Source organism: Sparus aurata, chromosome 6 (assembly GCF_900880675.1).
Source record: "Sparus aurata chromosome 6, fSpaAur1.1, whole genome shotgun sequence".
Taxonomy (NCBI): Eukaryota; Metazoa; Chordata; class Actinopteri; order Spariformes; family Sparidae; genus Sparus; species Sparus aurata.
Window position 1 is genome coordinate 1,597,740 of NC_044192.1, and position 25,250 is coordinate 1,622,989.

Below are 25,250 nucleotides of genomic sequence, written 5' to 3' on the forward strand. Positions count from 1 at the left end.
TGCAACAGAATCGGACATTTGTTTTTGCAAATCTTAGAAAATTTGAGGATCGTTAATTGTCGAGTTGTTGGATGAAGTCAGAATCTACCGAACCAACGAGGCCAAAGTAATGATATCCTCATCTGGACTGAACAATCTCTGTGACCATCATTAAAATGTGAAACATGGTTCTGATGTCATGAAAACAAGTTTGAATTATTGGAACAAAGAAATTATTTAACTGATCACAAGTAAAAAAAGAACAGTGGATAAATAGTAAAGTTCCTGTCCTTTAAAAGTATTAAGCTAAATGAATCACTTCTCCCTGAGGCAGAATATTATCACATTATTGGCTCTTAATTTTTGTTACAATTAAAACAAATAATTAACTGTTAATGATAAAGTTATTTAATAATGTGTGTGTGTTTAACTTTCAGGCTAATGAGCCCTGCAGAGAGTTAATTAGCTGTTTGTACACCGAACGTCCCTGATGGGGATCATTAAAATCTACCATTGTTATTATTTTCTAACTGGGTCACATTCACACCCTCCCTGCTGGTGTCGTGTCCGCGGTTCTCCTCATTATCTCTCCTGTCACCTCCACTCATGACATTTTAAATCCTTTGAATATGGAAGACCTGTTTCCAACATCCTCCCCGCACGGAGACAACAGTTACAGTTAGAGACGCAGAATCTTTAATATTTATGTGACGCCTGCTCTCGTTTGATCCTCGCTGATATTTTGAAACCTTCTCTTTTGTTTTTTGTTTTTATCTGATTTGTTGAAAAAAAATTTGCATCAGCGCAGAAATCATCGACACGCAGGAAACACGATGCAGCGCAACGCCAGCCTGCCAAAGAGTGTTTGACTTTCTAAAGGGTAACGAGACATATTTATGGTCCGAGCTGACACCAAGATAACTAACTGACTGTCTATTGTTACCGTGACACCCGCTGTGTGACAAAACCCCCGGGATAGCACACACACACACACACACACACACACACACACACAGATGAGTCACCACCTGTTGCTTCGCCGTATTCTTAGACACAAACAAACAGAAGAAGAATGGACGGAGAGAGTGAAACATGGAGAGAGAGAGAGAGAGAGACAGGTGGATGGAGGTGTGGGTTCATCCGTCAGCTGAGACTCTGTGGGGGTTTGGTAGTGGGTCCATTAGGTCCTGTATGTTGGGGGGACGGGGGCCTACACGGGTCGGACTTGTTCCAGCACGTCCCACAGACGCTGGGTCGGATTGCGATCTGGGGAATCTGGAGCCGCAGTCGTCACCTTCAGCTCTTTGTCACGTTCCTCAAGCTGTTCCTGAGCCTGGAGGGAACATTTCACTGCAACAAGACGATCAGCTGTCGGTGGTTTGAATGTTGTGGCCGATCAGTTTATGAAGCTTTTAATATTCAGGTTTTGTTGCAGCACTGAGGATCTCCAACAGCAGACCACACAGAGCTGCGTGCTTACAGAGTGTTAATGTTTTAATTTTTTAGTTTGTTTATTAATAATCACATAAAAAAGAAAGAGAATACACAGAAAGAGGAACAGACACATTAAAAACAGAGACAGATTAACAGCTACATGTAACAGATAAAGTATCATCAAGAATATCAAATAATCTGATTTGATTTCTTGTTTTTTTTATGATTTTCTCATTTGTCTGACTCTCATCGAGGTTTAAGATTCTCTACCTCAGTGTGTTCCCCAGTTAAGACGAAGGTTGAAGAAAGCAAGAACATTAATTGAAAAATCTCTAATCCTGTCTGTCTCATTCTCCCCCGCAGCTGATCGGCTCGATCATCGGTCGCCAGGGCACCAAGATTAACGAGATCCGGCAGGTATCAGGGGCTCAGATCAAGATCGGCAGTCAGATCGACAGCACCAGTGACCGTCACGTCACCATCACGGGCACGCCGATAGCCATCAACCTGGCCCAGTACCTAATCACTTCATGGTAAGCATCCTCACTGCAGGGAAGTATCTACAGAAACACTTGATGTCAACGTGTTTTAGCTCGCATAAGTTTGGAGCTTCCTCTTCACCAACTTGAATCACTTTTCCAGGAGGGGAAATTTCACTCTTTTGCTTCCGTGGCAGTTATTTTCTTTGAGAATGAGTTGAGATAAGAGATGAAACAAAGCTCAGTCAAGCTCTCCTCCTGAAATCATTACGTTTAATCATTTCATGTTCTGAATAACGGAGACAACTGGATCAACTCAAAGCTTCTGTGTGACACGACTTTAAAGAGCGTCACCGTTATTTAAGCAAATCATGTGAGAAGCAGATCATCTTAAAATAACTTTCTTCATCCTCTTCGTGTTGCTGTTACCTCTCAGAGACGAGTTTCACCTGAGATCAGACGCTTTAAGCTCCAACACACAAAGACAGAAATATGCAGACGCATCCGTGTCGTAAGCCGAGTGTTTGCTCACGTTTCTGTTTTATAAATCTCAAACATGGCTGAACTGGATGCACGCGCATGAACCTCATTTCCACCCAGACGTGAGCGCTTAGTCATCGTTTAATAAATCAATACGCTGCCAGCTCCTCCAGGCTGCAGACCTGACTCCAGGAAAACACTGCAGAGAAACAGCACGTTCACCGACCGCCTCATCAGCGAACGTCACAGCGTCTGTTGTTAACTGTGACCGTGACACCGGGATGTGAAAGTGTTCAGCAGCGTTGTAAAAAGTTAAAGTAAAGATATAGTGTTAAGATATTACTTGTGAAGTAAGTTAAAGTCACACATATGAAAAGAACTTTAAGGAAACATCTTAAAGTATCTAAAGAACAAGTAAAAGTAAAACTCCTGCATTCTAAATGTTTGTAATCAGGAACATTTACGTAAAGTATCAGAGTAAAAGTCCTCTGTTGTTATTTATGATCTCATCAGGTGATCGTGATGTTACTGTTACATCTGTTTTATATCGGACTGATTCATTTCTACATTAATCCTTCAAATTGTTCATTTGTAAAGTAGCCAGTAATTGAACCGTTAGATTATTGTGATGAAGGTAAATGTACAATATTTTGTTCTTAGTTACACAGAAAAATACAACAACGTCTCAGAATTACAAAAGTTTATTTGAGCTGTGAGTTTCTGGCAGAATCTCAGCGTCTGTCTGCAGCAGAATGTCGTGAAATACATTTAAATGACTGTTAAACAAAGAGAATCAGGTTTTTATTGTTTTGTGGGTTAAGTGGACGACTTCACAGCACAAGTGCTGCTTCATATAGCACATCAGCAGGACGTCTCACACGAGATTCACTACATGATAAAGAAGAGAATGAAGCTCAGGACAAGCCGCTCAGACGTTTAATCAGACTCTGGAGAGCGACTGCGACACGACGAACCGCCATGAATATGTAAATTCATGATTGGACTCTGGATGAAATTGATATTTCACTCACCACGCTTCTGCCAGTGACAGCAGGGAGGATAGGTTGGACAAATCTCACACACACACACAGAAGGGTCAGCCTCATTCAGTCTGAAATGTCAGGTCAGGGAAGGTGAGAGACCGGCGCTGGAGGATCCACGATGGATCTTTTCCATTACATTTCTTCAGCAGCGCTGTCTTTGCTGTGTTGTTTAGGTTGTGCATGAAGATCCACATCGTTCACGTCCACGAGCCAGTTTCATGCTATTCTATTAAATCTAAGGTTGAAAGAGCAGCAGCACACTCCGGTAACGTTAACATGAAACACAGCAACAGCACAGCGCTGAGCAGCCTTTTCAGACGGAGGTGCGTTCGTGACGGCTGCTTTGCTTGTGTTACATTATTGTGGCATTTCTGCATTTGTTTGTGTGTTCATTTATGTGTTAATTGGTCTGTAAAGCTCGGAGAGCGTGTTGAAGTCAGGCAGTGTGCGTTCATGTGTTTCAGACGAGTGGCTCTGTAGAGAGGAGGGGGGATTTGTTTCGACAGGAAACCTAATTGAGCTTGTTTTTGCTGGTTTCTTCATTCTTACCAACCCAAGCAGCTGTGACGGCTACAGAGAAGCACCAACAAATCCGACCTCCGAGGTCAATGGAACATACTGTTAATTGTAGGAAGTAAACAAAGTTGTTGTTACCGTGAAATCATAAACCACAGTGAGACATTATCTTCAGCACAAAGGCTCGATGGCGTCTCAGCTTCACAGCACAATCTGGCCGTTTGATTGCAAATCTAACAGCAAATTTTCCCCACGGCAACATTTATTCCATTGTAGAGGAACAGTTTGGCAAAATCCAGCTTTCAGCCTGTTGTTAACATGGTGCTTACATCATGTGTTTCCAACATAAAGTGAAATTACCAAAACTAGAGCAAGATGCTGGAAAAGTTATTCCAACGTGAGACAGATTTCTGGTTCTCAGGCTAAAAACACAACAAAGCTGCTGAAGTCGTCTGTGTTCGCTAACGAGGAGCCAACGTGAGCCCCGGAGCTTCTCAATAGGTTAATCTGACTCACAATAGTTGTTCACCTTTAATTCACAGTTTCTTTCTTCAGTGCGATAACTCGACGTCTCCCTCCCTCTCCGTCACGCTGGACTCAGAACAGTGCGTCTGCTCTGTGTGGTTTAGTCAGAGACAAATGGAGGCTGAGCGCTCTGATCTGAACGTGACTCCCTTTTATCTGCTGTTGATTATTCATGCCTTGGCGCGCGCTCCCTCTGGACCTTCATGTGCAATCAGAGAAGCTGTCAGACACAAACAGTCGCGCCACAGTGTGCAGAGGAAGGAGCAGCAGCTTGAGTGGATATGATGAGTGTTCCAGTTTGACTCATCACTCGGTTGTTTGGCTGATGTGTTTGAAGCCGGTTCAGACCAAAGATTCATGACGCAACCAAACCTCTTCAGAACCTTGCAGCGGCGAGTCGCAGCAGCGTGAACCGACCCGTCAGACAGCTGATGGAGTTTCTGTGGTTCAGCTTATCAAGTTGCCGCTGGTTTTAGAACGTAATGCATGAAATTGCAGGTTCAAAGATTCACGTTTCAAAAACTTTACTGTCCATTAATGCAGGAAAACATGGAAATGTGTCTGTTACTGTTGGATGGCTCATAAAATACATACGATACAAACAAGAACATCAAATGGCCATTTCTACTTCTATCATTAGAAGATAAGAAAGATTCAACAATAAAAGAAAGAAATACAGATATTAGATATTAGTTTTCACCATTTCATCATCACCAGCAGATGAAACTGAAGCAAATAACTCACGATCGCTGTGCTCATTAATACGCTAACATGCTACAAATCATATCCAGTTATAAAAAAGCCTGAAAAGCCGGCGATGGTTTCCAGGATGTTGCAGAGCGACACATCGATCGTCTCGTCGTGAGACTTCGGTCCTAACAGGGTTTCAGAAGAGAGTCGTTATAAAATTTGATCTGAACAAACCTGAAAATAAAATGAGACTGTATGTTTTTTAGACCTTTAGCAAACAATCACATGTATAACATAAGTAAATGTACATTCTGCTTACATGGTTCACTTTTATATCTGTAAGCAAAAGAATCTTACAGCTTCAGTTTAACTTTGTGGACGAGATGTTTGTAACTGTTTCCTGTTTATTGTGTAGCTTGACTGAGAGCCTCACCTTTCTGATGTCATCCTGCTGTTCCTCTCGAATTTCAGTCTCAGTGTCTTCAAACAGAAAGTCACACTGAATCTTTAAAAAGCCGCGTTTCCCCCTGAGGGTGAGATATGAGCTTCATCTGAATATCTTACCTGGATGAAGGAAATGGCACACAGATCACATCTGGGGTTGATCTGGCTCACATTCAATCAAATCACAGCCAGGTGTAAATAACATCTGTACAGCCGGGCTAAAAATAAAACCCTCTCAACGAGCTGAAAGGTCGCCTCAGCACACGAGCAGCTGAAACGCTAAAGACGACTTCTTCCTCTGCAAAGAAAAACATATTCACATGTGGAGACCAATCAGAATTAAGAATGATTATTAATACAAAGGTGTGTCGTCCTGACAACAGGCTGCACCTTGATAACAGGAGTATGTGAATGTTTTGCTGCAGCGCCGTGACACTGAACACATGAAGGAATGATCCTCTTCAAAATAAAACGTAGCTGCGACAGAAGAATTACAGGAAGTGATTTAGAGAGCTCAAGTTTAACTCTTCTTCAAGCTTGGTGTGTCACCAATTCAGTGGTCTTTCCAACAATGTCAGATTATAAATGATCTGTCAACATTTACAACATTATGAATCACGATAAAAACAAAACTGTTTTGTTTGCATTCAGCAGCTTCAGTGAACGTTTGGTAGCTGTAAAAGTTGAACGCTAACAACAATTTTGTTTTTAAAAATCAGCCCAGACTCCAGAATAAAATGTTGGATGCTTTATATGTGTCATATCAACATTACTGACCGACCCACACTTAAGACACTGTCTCACAACAAGAGCAGCAGCAGAAGAAGACAATGAGACATTAAGTGTGTTCATGTGATGTCGGAATAATTGGAAAAAAACATTTCTGACACCAACCGAGTGGTTTTTGTGACTCAACCTAACCAGAGTGTTACACACTGAAACATAAAGAACAGAAAAGTAAAGTTTCTCCTCATCTTTGGTTTTTAGAAATGCAATTTGAGCATTTATTCTGGCAACTGGGCATGACACACAGAATACGTAGCGACTGAAGGCTAATAGCACAGACGCTAACCCGGAGCTCTCTGAAACGCTGCCTGGTTTCTGTCGTAGGCTACAGAATGTTTTTTCTGCTTCTTCTCCCTGTTTTTGAACCAGCATCATCTCTGACAACGCCTCCATCCTAATATATCTGTGATGGTTTTGTTCCCTCCTCCCTGAAGCCCCCTCCCAAGCCATCACCCCAACTTATACAGCACACCCCCCATCCGTACAGCGAACTCCCCTACAATAATCTGTTGCAACCTCCAGCAAAACACACCTGTCTTATGATTTGAGTTTTGTCAAATTTTCCTTTCTTTCATTTTTACTCTCCAAAAAAATCCTGTTTGTTTTTCTTTAGGTTTGATTTTCTTTTTGGTTTTTACTCTTGATTTTTTTAACATGTCTTTTATTTAACCCTCTAACCCTTCTCCATCCAAAACTCCCTGTCCCCTGCCCCTCTCCTACCCTCCCTCCACCCTCCGTCCCTTCCCTCCACCTCCTCTTCCTCCCTCCCTCCCTCCCTCCCTCCCTCCGTCCCTCCCTCCCTACCCCCATCCCTTCCCCTCCTCCAGTTTAGAGACCGCCAAATCCACCGCCCAGTCCTCCTCCATGCCGTCTCCCGTTGACCTGACCATGAGCTTCACCCAGCCCGCCCCCCCTGTCTCCGCCTCGTCCTCCTCCTCCTCCCCCCTGGCAGCGATGGGTGCTGCACTGCCCCACGCTCCCATGCTGGGCGCTCCCTACGCCCTCCCCCTCTCCAGCCTCCTGGGGATGAAATCCATCCCTTACCTGGCACTCTCCACCCCTCAAACCTCAGCAGCAGCAGCAGCGGCGGCAGCGGCTGCTATCGGGGCTCCCATGTTACCGGGCTCGATGCAGACGGCGACGGCCGGCGTTCCCGTTCAGGCTCACGCGGCGGCGGCCCTGGCGTCCTACACGGCCAAGATCTCCTCCTCAGCCAATGGGATGAAGAAGCCGGAGAGACAGAAGTTTGCGCCGTACTAATGAAGGAATGAAAGGATGAGTTTGCATCACTGAGGTAGCTTCACGGGAACGAGGCGGGTTGTTAGATGGAGGGCAGTTTTTATTTTCATTCTTTTACCGTCTCTTATTGCTCCTTTTCTCTGTTCTCACCTCTTCTTCCTCCCCTCCATCATTTCTTTTATTATTGATAACTCAAAAGCATCAAAGTGGGATCATTGGAACGTGTTTGATTTCAGCTGAGAGGACATGAACGGCAAAAAATAAGGATTGTGACGTAAACAAGAGAGAACTGAGCCTTGATGACGTTCTGCAGCTGCAGCTCTTCATCTCATGTGGCTTCTTCTGTTTGTTCTATTAACGAAGGAATAATAATAAGCACTAATGAGGCTCCCTTAACTCGGGGACACTTTTCCTTCTACTTCTTCACAATTAAAGCCTTTGACTCTGATGTAGCAGGAATGAGAGTGCTGTCAACAGTCAAATAAGGCTGATATGTGAAAATAGAAACATGAACACAGGAGTGAAACTAATCTCTACAGCAGATAGATTCAGTTCAAATCTGAGCTTTCTCTCTGGTGCATCCATACAAGACAAGAAGACAGTGGAGACCATCATGATTTATCGGTGGTCGCCCCCTAATGTGGAAACATGTCTGGGCACAGTGCAGCTACAGAGGACTGACCTGGAGTCGTTGGAAAAACCTGAAGAAACAGCAACTAAAGTGGCAAAACTAATGTCGGTTGTTAAATGAGTTTTCTGCAAACTCACACAAACGGACAGTAAGATAACTCAGAACCTGCTGCCGAACTGTTAACTGATGAGAGACTGTGCATGACAGCCAGACTGCAGTGGCTCATGGGTAATCAGAGATACAGTGACGGGAGGTCGTCAGATTTCATGCTGATCTCTGTCGAAGCTCCACGCAGGGAAAATAAATTAAAGAACAGATAGAAGATAAAGACATAAAGCTCTCCATCGTCACCTTTCACTTCTTCTAACAGGATGCAAGCATCATGTTTGTGTCAGCTTTCACAAAAGAGTTTTTATTAAATCCTCAAAGCCTGGCGAGCGAGGCGAGGACTGAAAAAGACCAAAAACATCCAGCTCAGTGTCGGCGTGTCTGATCACTCACGACACTGACAGTTCATTCAGACCAGACGCGAGGCGAATTATTCCTGCATGTAGATTATTAGCGGCGCTGATGTCCGGACACTCCTAACCAGAAATGATGGAGAGGATTATAGTCGTTGTTGTTTGCGGATATCCAGAGCTGTACGATAAACCATGTACTCAAAAATAGAGCTGGCGTGGAGGAAAGTGAGGGAGAAAGTCAGACTACCTGGTAAGTCATGAAAATATGTCTCAGCACAGCGTAGCCCTGATTACAGAAATTTGATGTTGTTATTTCAGCATCTTCTGATCCATTTATTGCTTCAGATCACAGATAAATCTCTTTGTTTTGGGTTCAGACTACTACTAACAGATTCTGCAGTCTTGCTGGTCACAGTTAATATATATATTTTTTTTATTTTAACACACCTATTAAGAAACCTCCACTCAGCGGAGACAGATGGTCGGCCTCAGGTAGAGCTGCAAGCTGAAGTCATCCAGACGCAGAAATCCAGTGATGCGAATCATAATTAAGAATCCTGCAATCAAATAAATTCACGTCTAACACGAGGCGAATATTCTCCTCACGTTTGGTCTGAGCACGTCGTAATTATCAGGCAGCATGTGAGATATTTTTTGACTTTTCATTTCTCAGTGGTGATTAAAAATGTGCAAAAGTAGACAATCCTGTACAGCCGCTTCCTCCAGACGATGGATAACTATCAACTATCTTCTGCTTCTAATTCACTGGTTTTATAAACCACTCAGGGTCGCTAACTCCTCTCTGCTTCCCCTCCGGTCTTTAACACGGTCATCCCTCAGAAAGGTCAGCGAGCTCAGCCGCCTGCGTTATAGATTATTTTGGGGAAAACTAACTCTTCACATCTCACGGCCTTTAAATATGTTTTTATCTTTGATTCCACGCAGCAGCTAAACCTGCTGAGGTCTTTTAATTAGGAAGATAATATATGTAATAGAATATATCACATTTCATATCTCACATCTATATGACACCAAACTCTGGTCTAATGTTTCCTGTAGTACATGTAAATAAATAAATAACGCACATGTATTTTAGTTTGACCATCAGTCTTTGAGTTTAAAGGTGATTCAGCCTCCTTTTTAAAGAATCTGCTTCTTGTACAAAGGCTCAATTTTAACTGTTTTGTGTCTGATAAATAGGGACAGATGTGAAACTGAGGAGGACGTTCACATCTAACGAGGTGAATTAAGGGTTTATTTCGATTATAACGGAGTTGATGATGACCGTCTGTCCGGCAGCTTTACTGAGAGCGTCGTGTCGCCTGTTTCAGGTGAAACAAACAGGATCTTCTGCAGGATCCTCTTCACAACGTTGTCAGTAAGAAGTGGGCGTACTTTGCTGCAGCCTGTTTTGCAGCACTCTCAAAAAGCCATCCCCATCGGTCGCTTAGAAACAAAATCAGGGTCCGTGTTGAGAAATACCCTTTAAATATACCATAAAGTAAAAACACAGAAGCATGGAGTGAGGCAGCAGGTCTGAGTGTTTCAGCCGTTTCCAATCATCCCACTTTACGTCTTTCACTAAAAGTCTTTGAGTTTCTTTCACCCTGTTTTCCGGAGCGCTGCCCTCGTCGAGTGACCGCGTGGAGGTTCAGTGTTTGTAGCTACCGTACGATGATGTTAAAGGTTATTTGGGCCACACAGCCTGTAAAAGCCATAGAGACTATTCAGCTTTCCCTCCTCGTCTGTCCCCTGCTCCTTATTCTATTGTATACTCTCATATTTATTGACTAATATGAAATATTCCCTCAGAGAGTTTATATCACTGGTCACTAACACTGAGCTGAACGACTCGGCTTTTGTATACAATGATGTCTACTTGTATATGACGACTTCCTTTCTGCTTCCTGTCTGTTTGATTCTTTAGTTTTAGGTTGTTTTTTTTTGTTGTTGTATAGAGTTTTTCTCTTTTTTTTTAAACATACAATGGATTTAAAAATGTCTTCTTGTGTTAACAGTCTGCACTTCTCATTTGAAATGTGTTGTTTAAATTATTTTTTAACTTATTCAGAGGAGTATTACATTTTACAGGTTTAGAAAACAGAAATTTCTTTTTTTTTTTTCCCGACATGGCTGCAGGTAAATACTGTAAAACTGTGTTTGAGATTGTTTTGGGTTTTTTTTTTTAGTTGTGTGAACAAAATTAACTCTTTTTTTGTTGTTTTTAGGGGGAAAATACTGATCACTGTACCATTAATGCTAATAACCAGATGTTTTGTTAGATAGACGAGTAGTGTTTTCACTTGTGAGCTCAAACTGGACATTTTACCGCACACACACTTTCTAACTTGGGACGCGTGTTTGTAAAAATTCTACTTCTTCACGACCTCGAGCGTCCACAGAACTAGAACCGAGTAGAACTGCCACTTCCTGTACGAGCTGGTATTACAGAATAAAACCATAGATGTTCATATTTGCGTAGATTTAAAGGTGCAGCACCACCACACTGTGCTGCTCTCCTGCAGCTCACAGAAACAGTCAGACATGCTTTTATTTACACTTCATACGTTGTTTTGGTGATCAGACATGTCGGCATCTTAGTAAACATTATTCTTTAGCACATATTGATCGATAACCCTGTCAGCTCAGAGCAGATACGGCAGGGAAACACTGTGATTAGAACATGGTAAGTAGATAGTAATGACAAAGAAACATAATTAATTACTTTCAAACCCCCAAATTACCAGAATAATTACCTCAATTAGTAAATTAAATATTTCAACATATTGTATAAAGTTAATCTTCTGTTTTCTAATAAGCAGTTAATAAATATCCGCTCAACTCCTGTATTTGTTTAAGTACTATGGTGTCAAAACATAACACTTGTTCCGAAGCTTGAATCAAAAGTTTGATTTTGAGGATGTTTTCCTACAAAATATGTTTCAGATATTGTTATTGTGGTGTGATATTGTAGCCAGACTCTTTTATGTAAACTCATTGATGGTGTTTAGGATAATAACACATTTATGTAACGTATGTGAGGCAGCAGATCACACATGGAAACATCATTTTACCTGAGAGATTCTGCAAATGATCTTTGGCACTGAAGTTTGTTGTCATGTCTTTTAAAACGATCATCAGGAGAACTGATGTTGACTCCTCACAGAGTGCCCGGTTCTACTAACTCCTCTTATATTTGAAGAGTTTTATAAAACCGTATCCTTCAGGGGGTTTTCTTTTTGTTTCTCTGCTCAACATACAGCAGTAAAAGGTCATTAATATTCATTTTCTGCTGATGCTTGGAGAAGAATAGAATACGACCCTATTCTTGATTATGAAGTCAGATTTGTTGGTAATGAAAAATGTATGTTTGCTTCCATTATTTTAAATTTGAGGTTTAGGAAATGTGTCCCAAAGTTGGACTGATCAGCTGAAATTATACAGAAAATAGTGAAAATATGAATAATAACAAAAATGTACTTTAATTTACTGACCTGCGGAAGGTGGACGGAGTTTTATATTAAATAATAATAGAGAATTAAATACTGGTGAGGTCATTTCAATAAATCTAGAGGTAATCATTATGGTAATTTGGGGGAGATTTTCAAAGTAAAGCATCACCAAAACAAGCTCAGCATACATCAAAATCATCAGAGAACTCACATCCACATGATGACATCATTCATCATCAGGCATTTTATCTTAATTATTATCAACAATCAAGTAATGTCACATGGAATCATATATATACTTTAAGGTAAGAGTACTTTCTCATACAAGTGAAAGTGCTGTTGGGTCTCACTGTTATTAGACTTTAGTGTACCGACACTTTTAAACTGTGGATATTGATCCCGGCTGTGTTCAGGTGACTGATGGTGGTTCTACCTGTTGTAGTTCTGTGGCAGAGTCCCTCCTCTGTCTCTCTGTGTGAGAGTACAAACCAACGTTTATTTTATTGTACTTTTATTATTATTATTATTTTTCCATCTAAACTTGATGCTCAGCTCGGTTTGCCGTCCCTGCCGGAGTGTCAGAGACTAATGCTGCATGTTTGCTTGGCCTCACTAACACACACACACACACACACACACACACACAGACATGTAAATACACACAAAGATGATCCTGACGATTCGACGCTCACGTACAGATACAACTAACTGACGGGACACACAGGCCTCGTCGCTGCACTGACTCCCTCTTCACTGACGGTGTGAACTCAAAGCAATACTAAACAGAGCCGGATGAGTAGCTTCACGTTGGCGTGGCTAATATACGTGTGTGTGTGTGCTTTTCAACTGTAACAAATACATTCATATTTTAACTTGATGGGTTGTCGGTGCATCGAGATCTCTGTTCCTTACCTTTTGTTTTTAAAAATGATGATGATAATGTGGAATATTAAACGAGCTCACTTATTTTTATAAAGTCAGATAACCTTGTTGATGAACTGAACTGAACTGTGGACGCCGCGTTTCATCCCGTCACTCATCCGTCCTCCTCACGCTCACCGTGTTTTCCGTTCCTCTCGGCTCATCGTCCTGCGTTTTCTCTCCTCTTCGTACATTTGCATGAGTCTGACTTGAATCGATGTCTATGCAAAAACATCTCTGTGTGGTTCAGCTCAGTGGTCCGTGTGTGGGCGCACATGGAGGCTGTGCTGGTGCTTGTGAAGTGCAGCTGAAATGAAAGGGCTACGGTGGAAAACGGGTCTGGCTCGCAATGCATCTGCCCTGATGATCACGATTAGTTTACAAATGGAGAGCGTCGGGTACAATACCATAATTATATTAAGTACTCCTGCAAACCTTCAGAACTTGAAAGCTGAATAAGTCGATATCAATACAGAAGAGCTTTTTATTAACTCCCATAAAGTTTTTACCAAACCGATAAAACAGAACTCAAACAGATTAACACCGGGTTCTGAACTGAACCGGGTTAATATCTCGTCGTTAACATCGTTAACATCTTGGCCAACTGTTGCTCCCTCTCCTCGAGCTCCGAGTTAACACAAGCTTAAGAGGTGGTCACATTTTGTCCTACAAAATAAAATGTGTAAAGGGAAGTTTAGTGTGTGTGTGTGTGTGTGTGTGTGTGTGTTTGTGTGTGTGTGTGTGTGTACTCAGTAAACACCGTAGACTCTGGTTCTCCATCGTCTGTTCGCCCTCTCCTCCTTATGTTCATGAGATAAAGTACATTTCCTCTCCAGCTCCAGTCAACAGTTGCTCCCCGACAGCCGAGAAACAAATAACTCGACCTCTTGTCTGATTATTAATGAACTTATTTAATAACTCGGGGGTTTTTGTGTTCCTACAAAATGCAGCTGAATCTCAACAACAACAAAATAGCGAACACAGATCTTACCTAATGTGAAGTCCGTTGTGGTTTTTTGAGGAAGATACCTGTGCAGGTATCTTTGTTGCTCTTCAGGGTAAATGTGCTGCGAGATTCAGACCCTCGGGACAGCAGGATGGAGTTTCAGCGACACTATACGAGACTTTATCAAACACGGAGAAGGAATTTACTCTAACGATGCTCTCATTCCAAGTTGTTCTACGAATACACACACAGCTTGTACTGCAGACCGACAAACACATGAAAATACACTCAGACACATTCACTCGGAACCAACTGCTGAACAAAACGAGTACGGTTATGAATATTGTATTGCACTTGAACATGAAAAATCCATTATGACAAGATATTCTCTACTGAGTATGAAGTACTACCATCTGTCTGTTTTAATTTCCAGCTCCCCGAGAAGGTGGGCAGGTTTCTCTCTTTGTATATCAGCCTGACGTGTTTGTGATTCTCTGTTTTCTTTCCATTCATGTCATCTTCTAATCAATAAAACCCACACTGAAAAACCCTGATGACTGATCCATGTTGTATCTGTCTGCTGGTCAGAGATCAGAGAACATACTGCACATACATAACTTTAACTTTAATTATGGTGCAAACACCTGAAGGTGGGTGGGTTGTCTTAACTGTGATCACACAGCTGAGTTGTCTGCAGCAGCATACAGCATCACAGTGAACACGGCACCAGAACCCTGACAGGCGTCTCCAGAGCCCAGTTTCCCAAAGCAACTCTACTGAGCAACATTAAGAGGCAGCAAGAGTCCGAAGAAGTTTGGATGAAGATGCTCGAGGCGTTGTCAAGCCAGAGACCACTGTTCACAACAACCTGTCAGGTGTAAAGGAAGTGTTGGGAGATTTTGGCCCGTTGCATCGACTAAGTGTAAGTTCTTTCTTAAGTTTGTCTGATACTGAAGTTGTGTTGTTGTTCAGTGGCATCACAGAGACGTGAGGTTCATCTTAAAGCTTTAATGTGTAAGACTTCTGCATTAAGATGTCCAGACAAAACTTATCTATTTTGTTGAGTTCCCAAATGTTTCCAACAACATTAAAACCAGAGGAATCAATAAGTTTACTCAGAGTAATGGTGCGTTTAATTTGTTTGCCCGTCGCTACCTCTGGGACAGAGAAGTCAACAAACAAGACAAAACTTAACATGAATTAGGCACAAGTCTGTTTTTTACACTAAACTCAGCACTCACCAGACTCTGGTTCTGGTTCTGGTTCTCTGTCTCCTCTCTGTAACGTTACATTCATGAAGTAAAGTCCATTTCCCGTCCAGCTCCAGTCAGCAGTCAACATTACAGAACAGAAACACCCGATAGTGAGGTCACCTCTGGATAAAAAGTATTATAAAGTCGTCTCTGAGCTCTGCTCCAGTCGGTAAACATCTCCGGATCAGAACAGAATCTGATGAGACTCCAGGTGTTTATTCCTCCAGAGGTTCTGGATCTGCACCGACTCTGAGCAGCTGCCAATTGTTAATCTAAATGTAAAGTTTGAATATCATCATTTATTTGTGTCTTATGATGTTGATGTGATCTGTAGTGAAAGGGATGAAACATGGAGTCCTTCAGAAACAGTGTTGATCACATCTGCTGCTGTTACCTCTCAGACTGAGGAGCGACTGGTTGTTCTTTTGCCCTCTGGAGTCAAGTTTAATGATACCTCACACACTGACATGATGACTGATCACTCTATTCAGCTTCACACACACACACGCACGCACGCACGCACGCACGCACACACACACTTTGCACCAGCGATGGAAGAAGCACTCAGATATTTTCCTTAAACTGGCAACAGGCAAGTTTTCAGCTTCAGCGTGTCGTTATGCAGTAAATGTTGATGGATACAGAATAATGAAACTATCAGCGTTAACACTGGTTACATATAAATCCCACTATGACAGAAAACTGGTGATTCATTTCTAAATGATTGCATGATTGAACAAACACGTTTCGTCCTGAGTTGTTGAGTCTCTGAGGAAAACAAAAATGATCCGGTCGTCTTTGAAACAATAAAACCACTTGGAAACACTCGAGGAGGAAAATGTGTGGCGCTGCTCCTCCTGCAGGAGGAAATACATATTTTCATGAAATCAGTTTTGGTTATTTTTTGTGTGAATGTGTTTAAATTTCAGCTGACACATAAATTATCATATGAGAAATGTAGCGTAGTGACCAAAGAAAGGAAACGCAGACTTTTTTCCACCCAACAGCGACCTAAGAGGATTTTGGTGATGCGTTCCGCTCGCCGCCCTGGTGGCTGCTGATTGGCTGACACAGAATGCAGAGAAATGGCTGCTTCTAAGGGCCTAAAGATTAAAGGAGCAGTCTGTAGTTTAGGGGAAGAAATGATAATGAGCATAGAAAGATCTTCATTTACTGATAAACAAACTAAATAATCAAACTCGCTTTGTGGCCACGAGTCAACGACTGAATAAACAACCTGACATTAAAGGACAACACAATGTATACTGTGTCACTGTGTTTATATGTGGCGGACCCTGCCACTTTCCTAGCCTCAAACAGTGTTCTGGGACAGCTTGTTTATTCACTGATGGAACAAAGTTTGTATTATTACCTTGTTAACATTGTAACATCCTTGAACTTGGAGTGCTTTTGTTACGTTCCACCACTGATGACAAGTCAAGACAAGTCACGGACACACACGCTCTCTGTTTTGTGCGACTCACATATATAAATGTGTGTCTGTCTCACACACACACACACACACACACACACACACACACACACACACGTGCCGCCTGCGAGCCTCCTTCTATAAACACTGAGCTGCCTGCCTGAGATGAAAGTGGGTCTCAGAATAACAGCTGGTCAAATATCACACACACACACACGCAGAGTACCAGCCTGCCATCGTGTGTTTGTGTGTCTGCTCGATACTGTATTTTCTCTGCATGAAACATGTCTGTTAGTGTGTGTGTGTGTGTGTGTGTGTGTGCGCGCGCCTTGCAGATACAAGTGTGACGTTGACTTATTACAAAGTGAACAACTCGTCTGCAGCCTCCACAACAAAACACACAAACACACACACTTTATCTCCTCTGGTCGTTTCTCTCTGACCAAACAGATAAAGACGAGCGAGTGAGGGAGACAGTAATTACAGGGATTGCGACTCGACTCTGTGTTTTAAACAACAATTAGAGCTCAGACGGACACAAAGCAGCTCGTCCGCTGGAGATAATGATACAGATGTCACGTCTGAGCGCAGGCGAACACCAGCAGGGGAGACAGCGACACGCTGACGAGATGGAGTGGGAGTCAGCTGAGCCTGGTTTCCTTTTAAACGTGTTTGTTTTTATCATCTAGTTAAGATGTTGTCTTCTAGAGAGGAGAGAGAGACAAGGCGGTAAATGCAGTGTTACAGTCATTTTCAACCAATTTACAGGAATTTATTTGATTTTCATCTGTTCACCATGTGCAGCAAGTATTTAACAGAAATAACTTCAGACGTCCTCCTGAGAACAACAGCATTATTCGTATCAGCGAGTGACCCAAAAATCCCTGATACATTTTTGTGTTGAAGTGACAGCGTCCTCTAGTGGTCATAGTGATTGAGACTGTTTTGTGTCTAAAGTAGGAAGTGTGACATGTTTTTAGATTCACAAAGTCCAGGAGGACTCCCTGCAGACTTCTGTTTCTGCTGTGGTTTTGCAGGATGTAGCTGTACACGCTTCAGCAAGCTCTTGGTGAGCTCAGTCAGTTTGTGCCCCGCGTATGTTAAAGACTGTTTTATGACTTTTTACTCGATTTTTTCTTTTCAGGAATTCCAAAATAATATTTCCACTTCCAGTGTGCGCTTTGGTTCGCTTTAGGTGATAAAACTCATTGGTTAGGTTTCAGAAAAGATCGCGGTCTGGATGAATAGGTCAGCGTTCACAGATGTTTTCCCACAGGACAGGTTCAGTGATGATCCCCTGAAAAATGTGTGTGTGTGTGTGTGTGTGTGTGTGTGTGTGTGTGTGTGTGTGTGTGTGTGTGTGTGACAGTACCAGGACAGTCTGGAGGAGACAGCAGAGACTGATGGACTGCAGAAACCAGTTCATGTAATCTGCTGACTGAGTGTTTTTGTAAGTCAGAGCTGCATTAAAGGGACCAGACGCTGTTTTTTTTAGCTCAAACACATTCATCCGTTTCGACATCTCCGCCTGCAGAGAGATGATTTCTGTGTTAACGTTACAGATAATAACATGAAGGGTTTAGTTATTTAACTACAACATCCTCAGTGTCCCTGCTGAAAAAGTCTATAGAATGATACAGACAGACACTGAATGTCAGGACTTGTGTAGTTTATAATGTGCAACATGTGAGTGTTTTACATCATTGCAGGCAGCAGTGAAGAAAATAAACGTTCTGTTAATATTTAACAAAGCTCATGAGTCTAGAAAGGAAGAACGTTTTTGAACAACTCACGTTAGCAGTAGCTTGTTCCGCTCGCCGCCGTCCTGCCAGTGGAGAAGTGTCGATCTCAGAATGTGACGTAACCTGGAGGACAGTTAAGGTGGAACTACTGTCTTCCAGCAACAACTATCCACGCGAGATCTCACGTGACTTTTCCAGCTTTTTATTTTAGTATTGTTTCTTATATGAGGCTCCTTTTTCAACTTCAAGGTCAATATTGTTTTTCGCTAACGACAAAACAACAAATTATCCTGCATTTATATGGAACTAAGCTTTAGGAGCGTTCCACCTTAACTGTCCTCCAGGTTACGTCACATTCTGAGATCGACACTTCTCCACTGGCAGGACGGCGGCGAGCGGAACAAGCTACTGCTAACGTGAGTTGTTCAAAAAGCTTCTTTTTAGTAAACTCTGTGTACACAAACAATGTTCTCAATGCTCGTGTTCATGTGTAGAGACCCTGGTGATACTACCAGCAAAGTTTCATGTTGTGTCGAGACTTCTTACTGTTTTAAAAATAGAGATTTTGATGCTTGATCGTAAAAGTGCCCGTAGCACTCCCATTGAAAATGAGTTTGACCCGAAAACCAAAATACGGTTAATCTTAAAAGTGCCTCTTTCGTCATAATTATGCTTTTACATGAAAGTTTGACTCGGGTACATTCACACAAAAAGCCTAAGTTGCATTTTGGCAAGAGTTTTGCTCTAACTCAGGGACTCACTGTCAAGTGCCCTCAGTTAAAAAATACACAGCTTTACACGACGTTAAACATGTTCAAAATACAAAAGTGCTTGTCTGGATTTTGATGGGAAAAAAGGACATGACACACACACACACACAGCTTATGTCTGAGCTGGGCTGGGCGAGAATGGAGGGCTTGGCCTGACTGACGGTGCTTTGTTCATCCATCCGGCCCTTCTGCCTGTAAATGCAATCCAATCCAATCAACTCCGGGGGCCAGGGACAACACACACACACCACACACACACACACACACACACACACACACACACACACACACACACACACACACACACACACAGTCACACACACACGGAGTAAACAGAGACACATGCACACACAATACACAAAAACATCATAGTCCCAAAGGGGCAGATGCTACAGAGGTCTGACAAGGCAATCACAAGACCTTATCCATCACAACTGACAGAGGAGGAGGAGGAGGAGGAGGTGGAGGAGGTGGAGGGGATATCAGAGGGGTAGCTAGAGGTAGTGGTTGCAATAAAAGAAGTGAAGGAGTGATGGGAATGAAGACATGAGAGGGATGATGGGGGTGCAGCAGCAGTCGAGGAGTACAGTGCGCATCAACAGCAGCCTCCTTTATGAGGTGAAGGTGGATGCAGCTGCAGCAGAGACAGGAAAAAGGGCTTCATGGGGGGATTAGTTGTATGTGACATTTGCTTTGAAATACAAATGGCAAGCGAGACAGACAGACAGACAGACAGGTACAGATGGAAGAAGAAAGAGAAAGAGAAACAAACTCTTCTAAATATCATCTGGACACCAGGATCATCCATCAGATCGTGAAGGGCGGGAGAGGAGGCAGAGCGAGAAAACAACAACAAACACACCAACAAATGAAAGAATAAAAACACTCTCAGCCAGGCGAGCAGTGTGCGTCACTGTGGTCCACACTGAAATATCTCAACAACCGCAGGATGGATTGACGTACGTGACACAAATTTTAACAGAATAAAGTAAACTTAGTTACTTTCAATCAAGTCATCAAGTAAAAAAAAAACCACATGCAGCCCGAGCACTTCACCCCACCCCTCTGTATCAGGAAACCCTACACTGAGATGGGAACACAGATAATGGAGGTGTATGGCTAAGTGGGACTGGGATGAAAGGTTTCATTCGTGGCACTCAGGAGGAAGAGGAGGTCACACAATTTGATGGAGATCAAAATACAGCAGCAGGAGGAGAGGAGGTGAAGCAGAGAGCTGACTGGATTAAGGGTCGTCTGGTTGGATGTTTGGCCCCTTGAACCAGAAGTTCCTCCTCTGAGACACCATCTGCCTGCATGCAGCCCTGGCCTCAGGCGGAGGTATTAGTTACCTCATGACAAAGGATGTGGTGACTGGAGGAGGAGTGGAGGAGTGACTGTGTGGATGACCTCCAGCCCAACATCCCCCTAAATGAGGGGTGAGGATACGGTTATCCTAAATGAGGATACAGCCTTCAAAATAAGACTGAAGGAGGTTTAACGAACTACATACAACATGCACATATTCAAAACAGTGAATTTACAATATTATACAGTAAGTGTTGGAAATTACATCCATGTGGAAGCAATCAAGAAAATATGACACACACGACTGCAACATACCCAGTTAAGATGTCTGTCTCAGTTGATATTGGATCAAGGCACAAAAAAAATCTTGTATAAAAAATGATGTAGCAATATTTACCTTTGAAAATATGTTTAAGGCAAATATTTGAAAATGGTAATACTGGAGTAAAGTACAAGTACATCCATTTTTATTTTTTTTTGTATTTTTTTTGTATTTTAAATCTTGCATTTATTGTATGTCTGTATGTCTGCCTACCTGCTACTGTGACAAGTGAATTTCCCCGATGTGGGATGAATAAAAGTCTAAAGTCTAAAGTCATACCATCAGTGCAAAAACTAAATTCAGTCGCCTGGTCTCGTTCATCAGTAACCATCAGGCAGAGATCGGGAAGTGAGCTGAACGCTACTACGGGCTCCATAAACCGCCTCATTAACTCATAATTAAGAAAGTCGTTATTAATGTGTGTTTAATTAATTATGTCTTTCTTAAAATCCATCCGCTGTCAAAGCATCAGAAAGCTTAATCCACGATGCGTGTCTCTGGCTCCCCCTTCAGTCCCCACACCATTGGACTAGTCCATCGTACTGCGCATGTGTAGAAGTGATTCAGGAAGTAGAGCAGCCAAACAAAGTGAACGGCGCGAAATGCGAACTGAACTGAAGTGAAGTTACAGCAGCGGGGCAGAAAAATGGAGGCAGCGGGAGGAAAACAGAGAATTTGTGTCAAATCTACTGAAGATGATTAACTTTTTCACGTCGGCCATTACTGATGACAGCATCAGGAGACAGCAGGAAGAAGCGGGAGCTCCTTGTGTTAGCATTAGCGCTGCTGACAGCGAGGAGCTGCCCGCTCCTGTCATTGTCAACCCGGGGAACGTGAGCGCTGCTGCCGCTTCATCCTCCAGGACGGAGAACAACCGGTGAGTGTCAACACGGTCTCCATGATAAACTACACTGTCTACATGTTAAACTACACTGTTTTCATGATAAACTACACTGTCTACATGTTAAACTACACTGTCTATGATAAACTACACTGTCTATGATAAACTACACTGTCTACATGTTAAACTACACTGTCTATGTTAAACTACACTGTCTGCATGTTAAACTACACTGTCTACATGATAAACTACACTGTCTACATGTTAAACTACACTGTCTCCATGTTAAACTACACTGTCTACATGATAAACTACACTGTCTACATGTTAGACTACACTGTCTACATGATAAACTACACTGTCTACATGATAAACTACACTGTCTCCATGTTAAACTACACTGTCTCCATGATAAACTACACTGTCTACATGATAAACTACACTGTCTCCATGTTAAACTACACTGTCTATGTTAAACTACACTGTCTCCATGTTAAACTACACTGTTTACATGTTAAACTACACTGTCTACATGATAAACTACACTGTCTCCATGTTAAACTACACTGTCTATGTTAAACTACACTGTCTCCATGATAAACTACACTGTCTACATGTTAAACTACACTGTCTACATGTTAGACTACACTGTCTACATGATAAACTACACTGTCTACATGATAAACTACACTGTCTCCATGTTAAACTACACTGTCTATGTTAAACTACACTGTCTCCATGATAAACTACACTGTCTACATGTTAAACTACACTGTCCACATGTTAAACTACACTGTCTACATGTTAAACTACACTGTCTCCATGTTAAACTACACTGTCTACATGATAAACTACACTGTCTACATGATAAACTACACTGTCTACATGATAAACTACACTGTCTCCATGTTAAACTACACTGTCTTCATGATAAACTACACTGTCTACATGTTAAACTACACTGTCTACATGTTAAACTACACTGTCTACATGTTAAACTACACTGTCTACATGATACACTACACTGTCTATGTTAAACTACACTGTCCATGTTAAACTACACTGTTTACATGTTAAACTACACTGTCCACATGTTAAACTACACTGTCCACATGTTAAACTACACTGTCCACATGTTAAACTACACTGTCCATGTTAAACTACACTGTCTACATGTTAAACTACACTGAGAACAGAGAAGTAGATAACTTTCAAACTTTAAACTCCTTTTTCAATTCACACCATAGATCCCATGAGTGGAGTACATAATGCAAAAACTGGTCTTTTAACCTGCTCAACTGCAAATGTCACCTATTAAATATTGTCACATCTCTGAGCTAAACAAATGTATGAAAACCCACATTCATCTGATGTCCGCTGAACAGATCTGATGTCCATATGTTCAGTGACATACAGGTGAAGTTAACAGTTATACTTGTGTAATGTGTGAACAGGATTGCTGTGTCAGTGATGGTGAAGAGAAGATCAATCTTGAAGAGAAGATGTTACAGGTTGGTGTTTTAATGAGGACTGGAAAAACAGGGAGAAATTAGGATGTGGAGGGTTTTGATGTCTGTGTTCGCCTTGCGCCCCAAAATGACTAAATCCAGCCCTGGTGACCAGAGGAGGCATTAAATAGACTCGAGGAGAGAGGAGCTGAGGTGTCTAACATAACGAGAAATGTCAATTAAATGTGATGTGTGATGTTCTAACACTTCTGCTGTATTTTAATATCTTTTTCATTTGAGCATAATCGTGTTCATGACAACTTATATTATGTTTGAATTCAAAATGTAGCATAGTGTGACAGATACTATCAAGGTGAATGTCTTGAAGGAATGCAGTTAGATTGTCGCCTTATGAGGTGCTACACAAGTAGTCTGAAATAACTGGACACACCGTTAGAATACAAAAACTTGCATGTGTGTCGTGCCTGTTTTCTGCGTCACTGGAAAAGACTTCTGAGAGGTCACATCTGTGCACCCTCGCCTATAACTCCTCCATTAGAGCCTCCTCCCTCCTCGAGATGCATTTAGGAATGAAGATGTCCTTGAGTACAGCCCGCTAGATCAATTTCCAGGTCACAGACTGGAGGATGGAGGCACAATTTAGAGAAATCAGAGGAGCCCAATTTATTGAGATCTGGGTCTAATTCAGCAACATAACCCTTGTTGAATACTGTGGGTGATTATGTAAACAATTGTGGATCCAGTATAAAAGTCATTCAACAGCATGTGAAGAAACAGTGGAAAGGTTGTAAAATAAGAGGATAACTGAGATTTTTGTTTATGTCCATTGTCTTGATTTAATACATGAAATTGAAAAAGTGGAGCAAACTGAAAGAGTCACTGGATTAAAAATCCAAGGATGGGAAATGAATATATAACCATATTACACTGCATCAAGGTTGTAAAAAGATTTCACCATCACCGGCCTCATGCTGAGGTAACGAGTATATGGGTGTGATCTTTTGGACCGATGATTCTGTGAATCCTATCAAACATCTTCAGCTTGCAATGGTACATTTTATTCCATGGAGGAAACAGCCTGATTCATTATGGAACACAGTGTGGTGCCTCAGCCCTGTGAACTTCTTATCATGAGTTAATATAACTGTTGACATCGTTTATTTATAAATTGTCACTGTCAGAGAAAGAGTTCTGTATAGAGCCACATGGGCACATTTCTGGGCCTTTTGGAGCTTTGTGGGCTTAAAACACAAAAACACCCTTATTTGTGGAAGAGAGGTGTTTTTATTAATTTCTGTAACTCAATCTAGAAGTTTTAATCAGCCACAACACAAACCTTCAACTTCAATACTGTTCGGCCACGACATGGAGCTCAGACTTACTGTTGGGTCGCTCAGTTGGTTTTGTCCGATGATTATTACAGTAAAGTTCATTCAAACAATACAGATACCAATGGTGGCAATATAAGAGGAAAGCTGTGTTACTTTATTTTATTCTACTATAACAAAAAGTAAGATTATAATAAAAAATTAGCTTGTCTGTCTTCAGGAACGTCCGTTTCTAAAATAAGAATTTCTCCTTCTTTCCTGCTGCTGTCAGACTCTACAACCAGCACTGCTCCCAGCAGCATATATCTGCATACAATATTTATAAATACCTATATTTATTATTATTTGTAAATTCACTGACACACTGTTTTGTTCTTTTTGTACTCTAAATATTTTCATATGTATATACAAGTTTATTCTTTCTATTCTATTTCTTACCTTTTAGATTATTTTCACTATTGTTATTGTTTTTTTAAAAAAAATACTACTGTCCTTTTGCTGCTGTGCCAAATAAATTTCCCCATTTGTGGGACAATAAAGGTATACTGATTCTGATTCTGATTTGTGATCGTAAACTGCACTATGTGCTGTGCAGAACCAGAAGACTTGACAGAGAGCAGTAATATCCAGTAAACATTCATTCAACAGCTGCTCCTCCTCCTCTTCCTCCTCCTCGTCCTTTTCCTGTCAGCTTTGACATTTAACCACCGTTCACTAACAGCTAAACTTATCTCTCTGCATGCTGGTTAGAAACCTCTGGTA

At 41.7% G+C, this 25,250-nt stretch overlaps 1 protein-coding gene and 2 long non-coding RNA genes across 6 annotated transcripts in view; all 3 read left to right on the plus strand.

Moving 5' to 3' along the window:
• Positions 1 to 9,081, plus strand: part of pcbp4 (poly(rC) binding protein 4) — a 488,978-nt gene extending 479,897 nt beyond the window's left edge. For all 4 annotated transcript variants that reach the window (XM_030418806.1, XM_030418807.1, XM_030418805.1 and 1 more), the window contains 2 exons: positions 1,777 to 1,946; positions 7,204 to 9,081. In XM_030418806.1, the coding sequence (XP_030274666.1) occupies positions 1,777 to 1,946; positions 7,204 to 7,636 (603 nt within the window). In that variant the 3' untranslated portion in view covers positions 7,637 to 9,081. The remainder of the gene's footprint in view (positions 1 to 1,776; positions 1,947 to 7,203) is intronic.
• Positions 9,082 to 9,107: 26 nt separating this feature from the next.
• Positions 9,108 to 14,580, plus strand: LOC115582695 (uncharacterized). The gene is made up of 2 exons (XR_003984215.1): positions 9,108 to 12,055; positions 12,103 to 14,580. It is a non-coding gene; the product is annotated as an uncharacterized LOC115582695 (long non-coding RNA).
• A 6,830-nt stretch (positions 14,581 to 21,410) lies between these two features.
• On the plus strand, positions 21,411 to 24,990 carry LOC115582697 (uncharacterized). Its single transcript, XR_003984217.1, has 3 exons — positions 21,411 to 21,727; positions 23,146 to 23,202; positions 24,760 to 24,990. It is a non-coding gene; the product is annotated as an uncharacterized LOC115582697 (long non-coding RNA).
• The last annotated feature ends 260 nt before the right edge of the window (positions 24,991 to 25,250 follow it).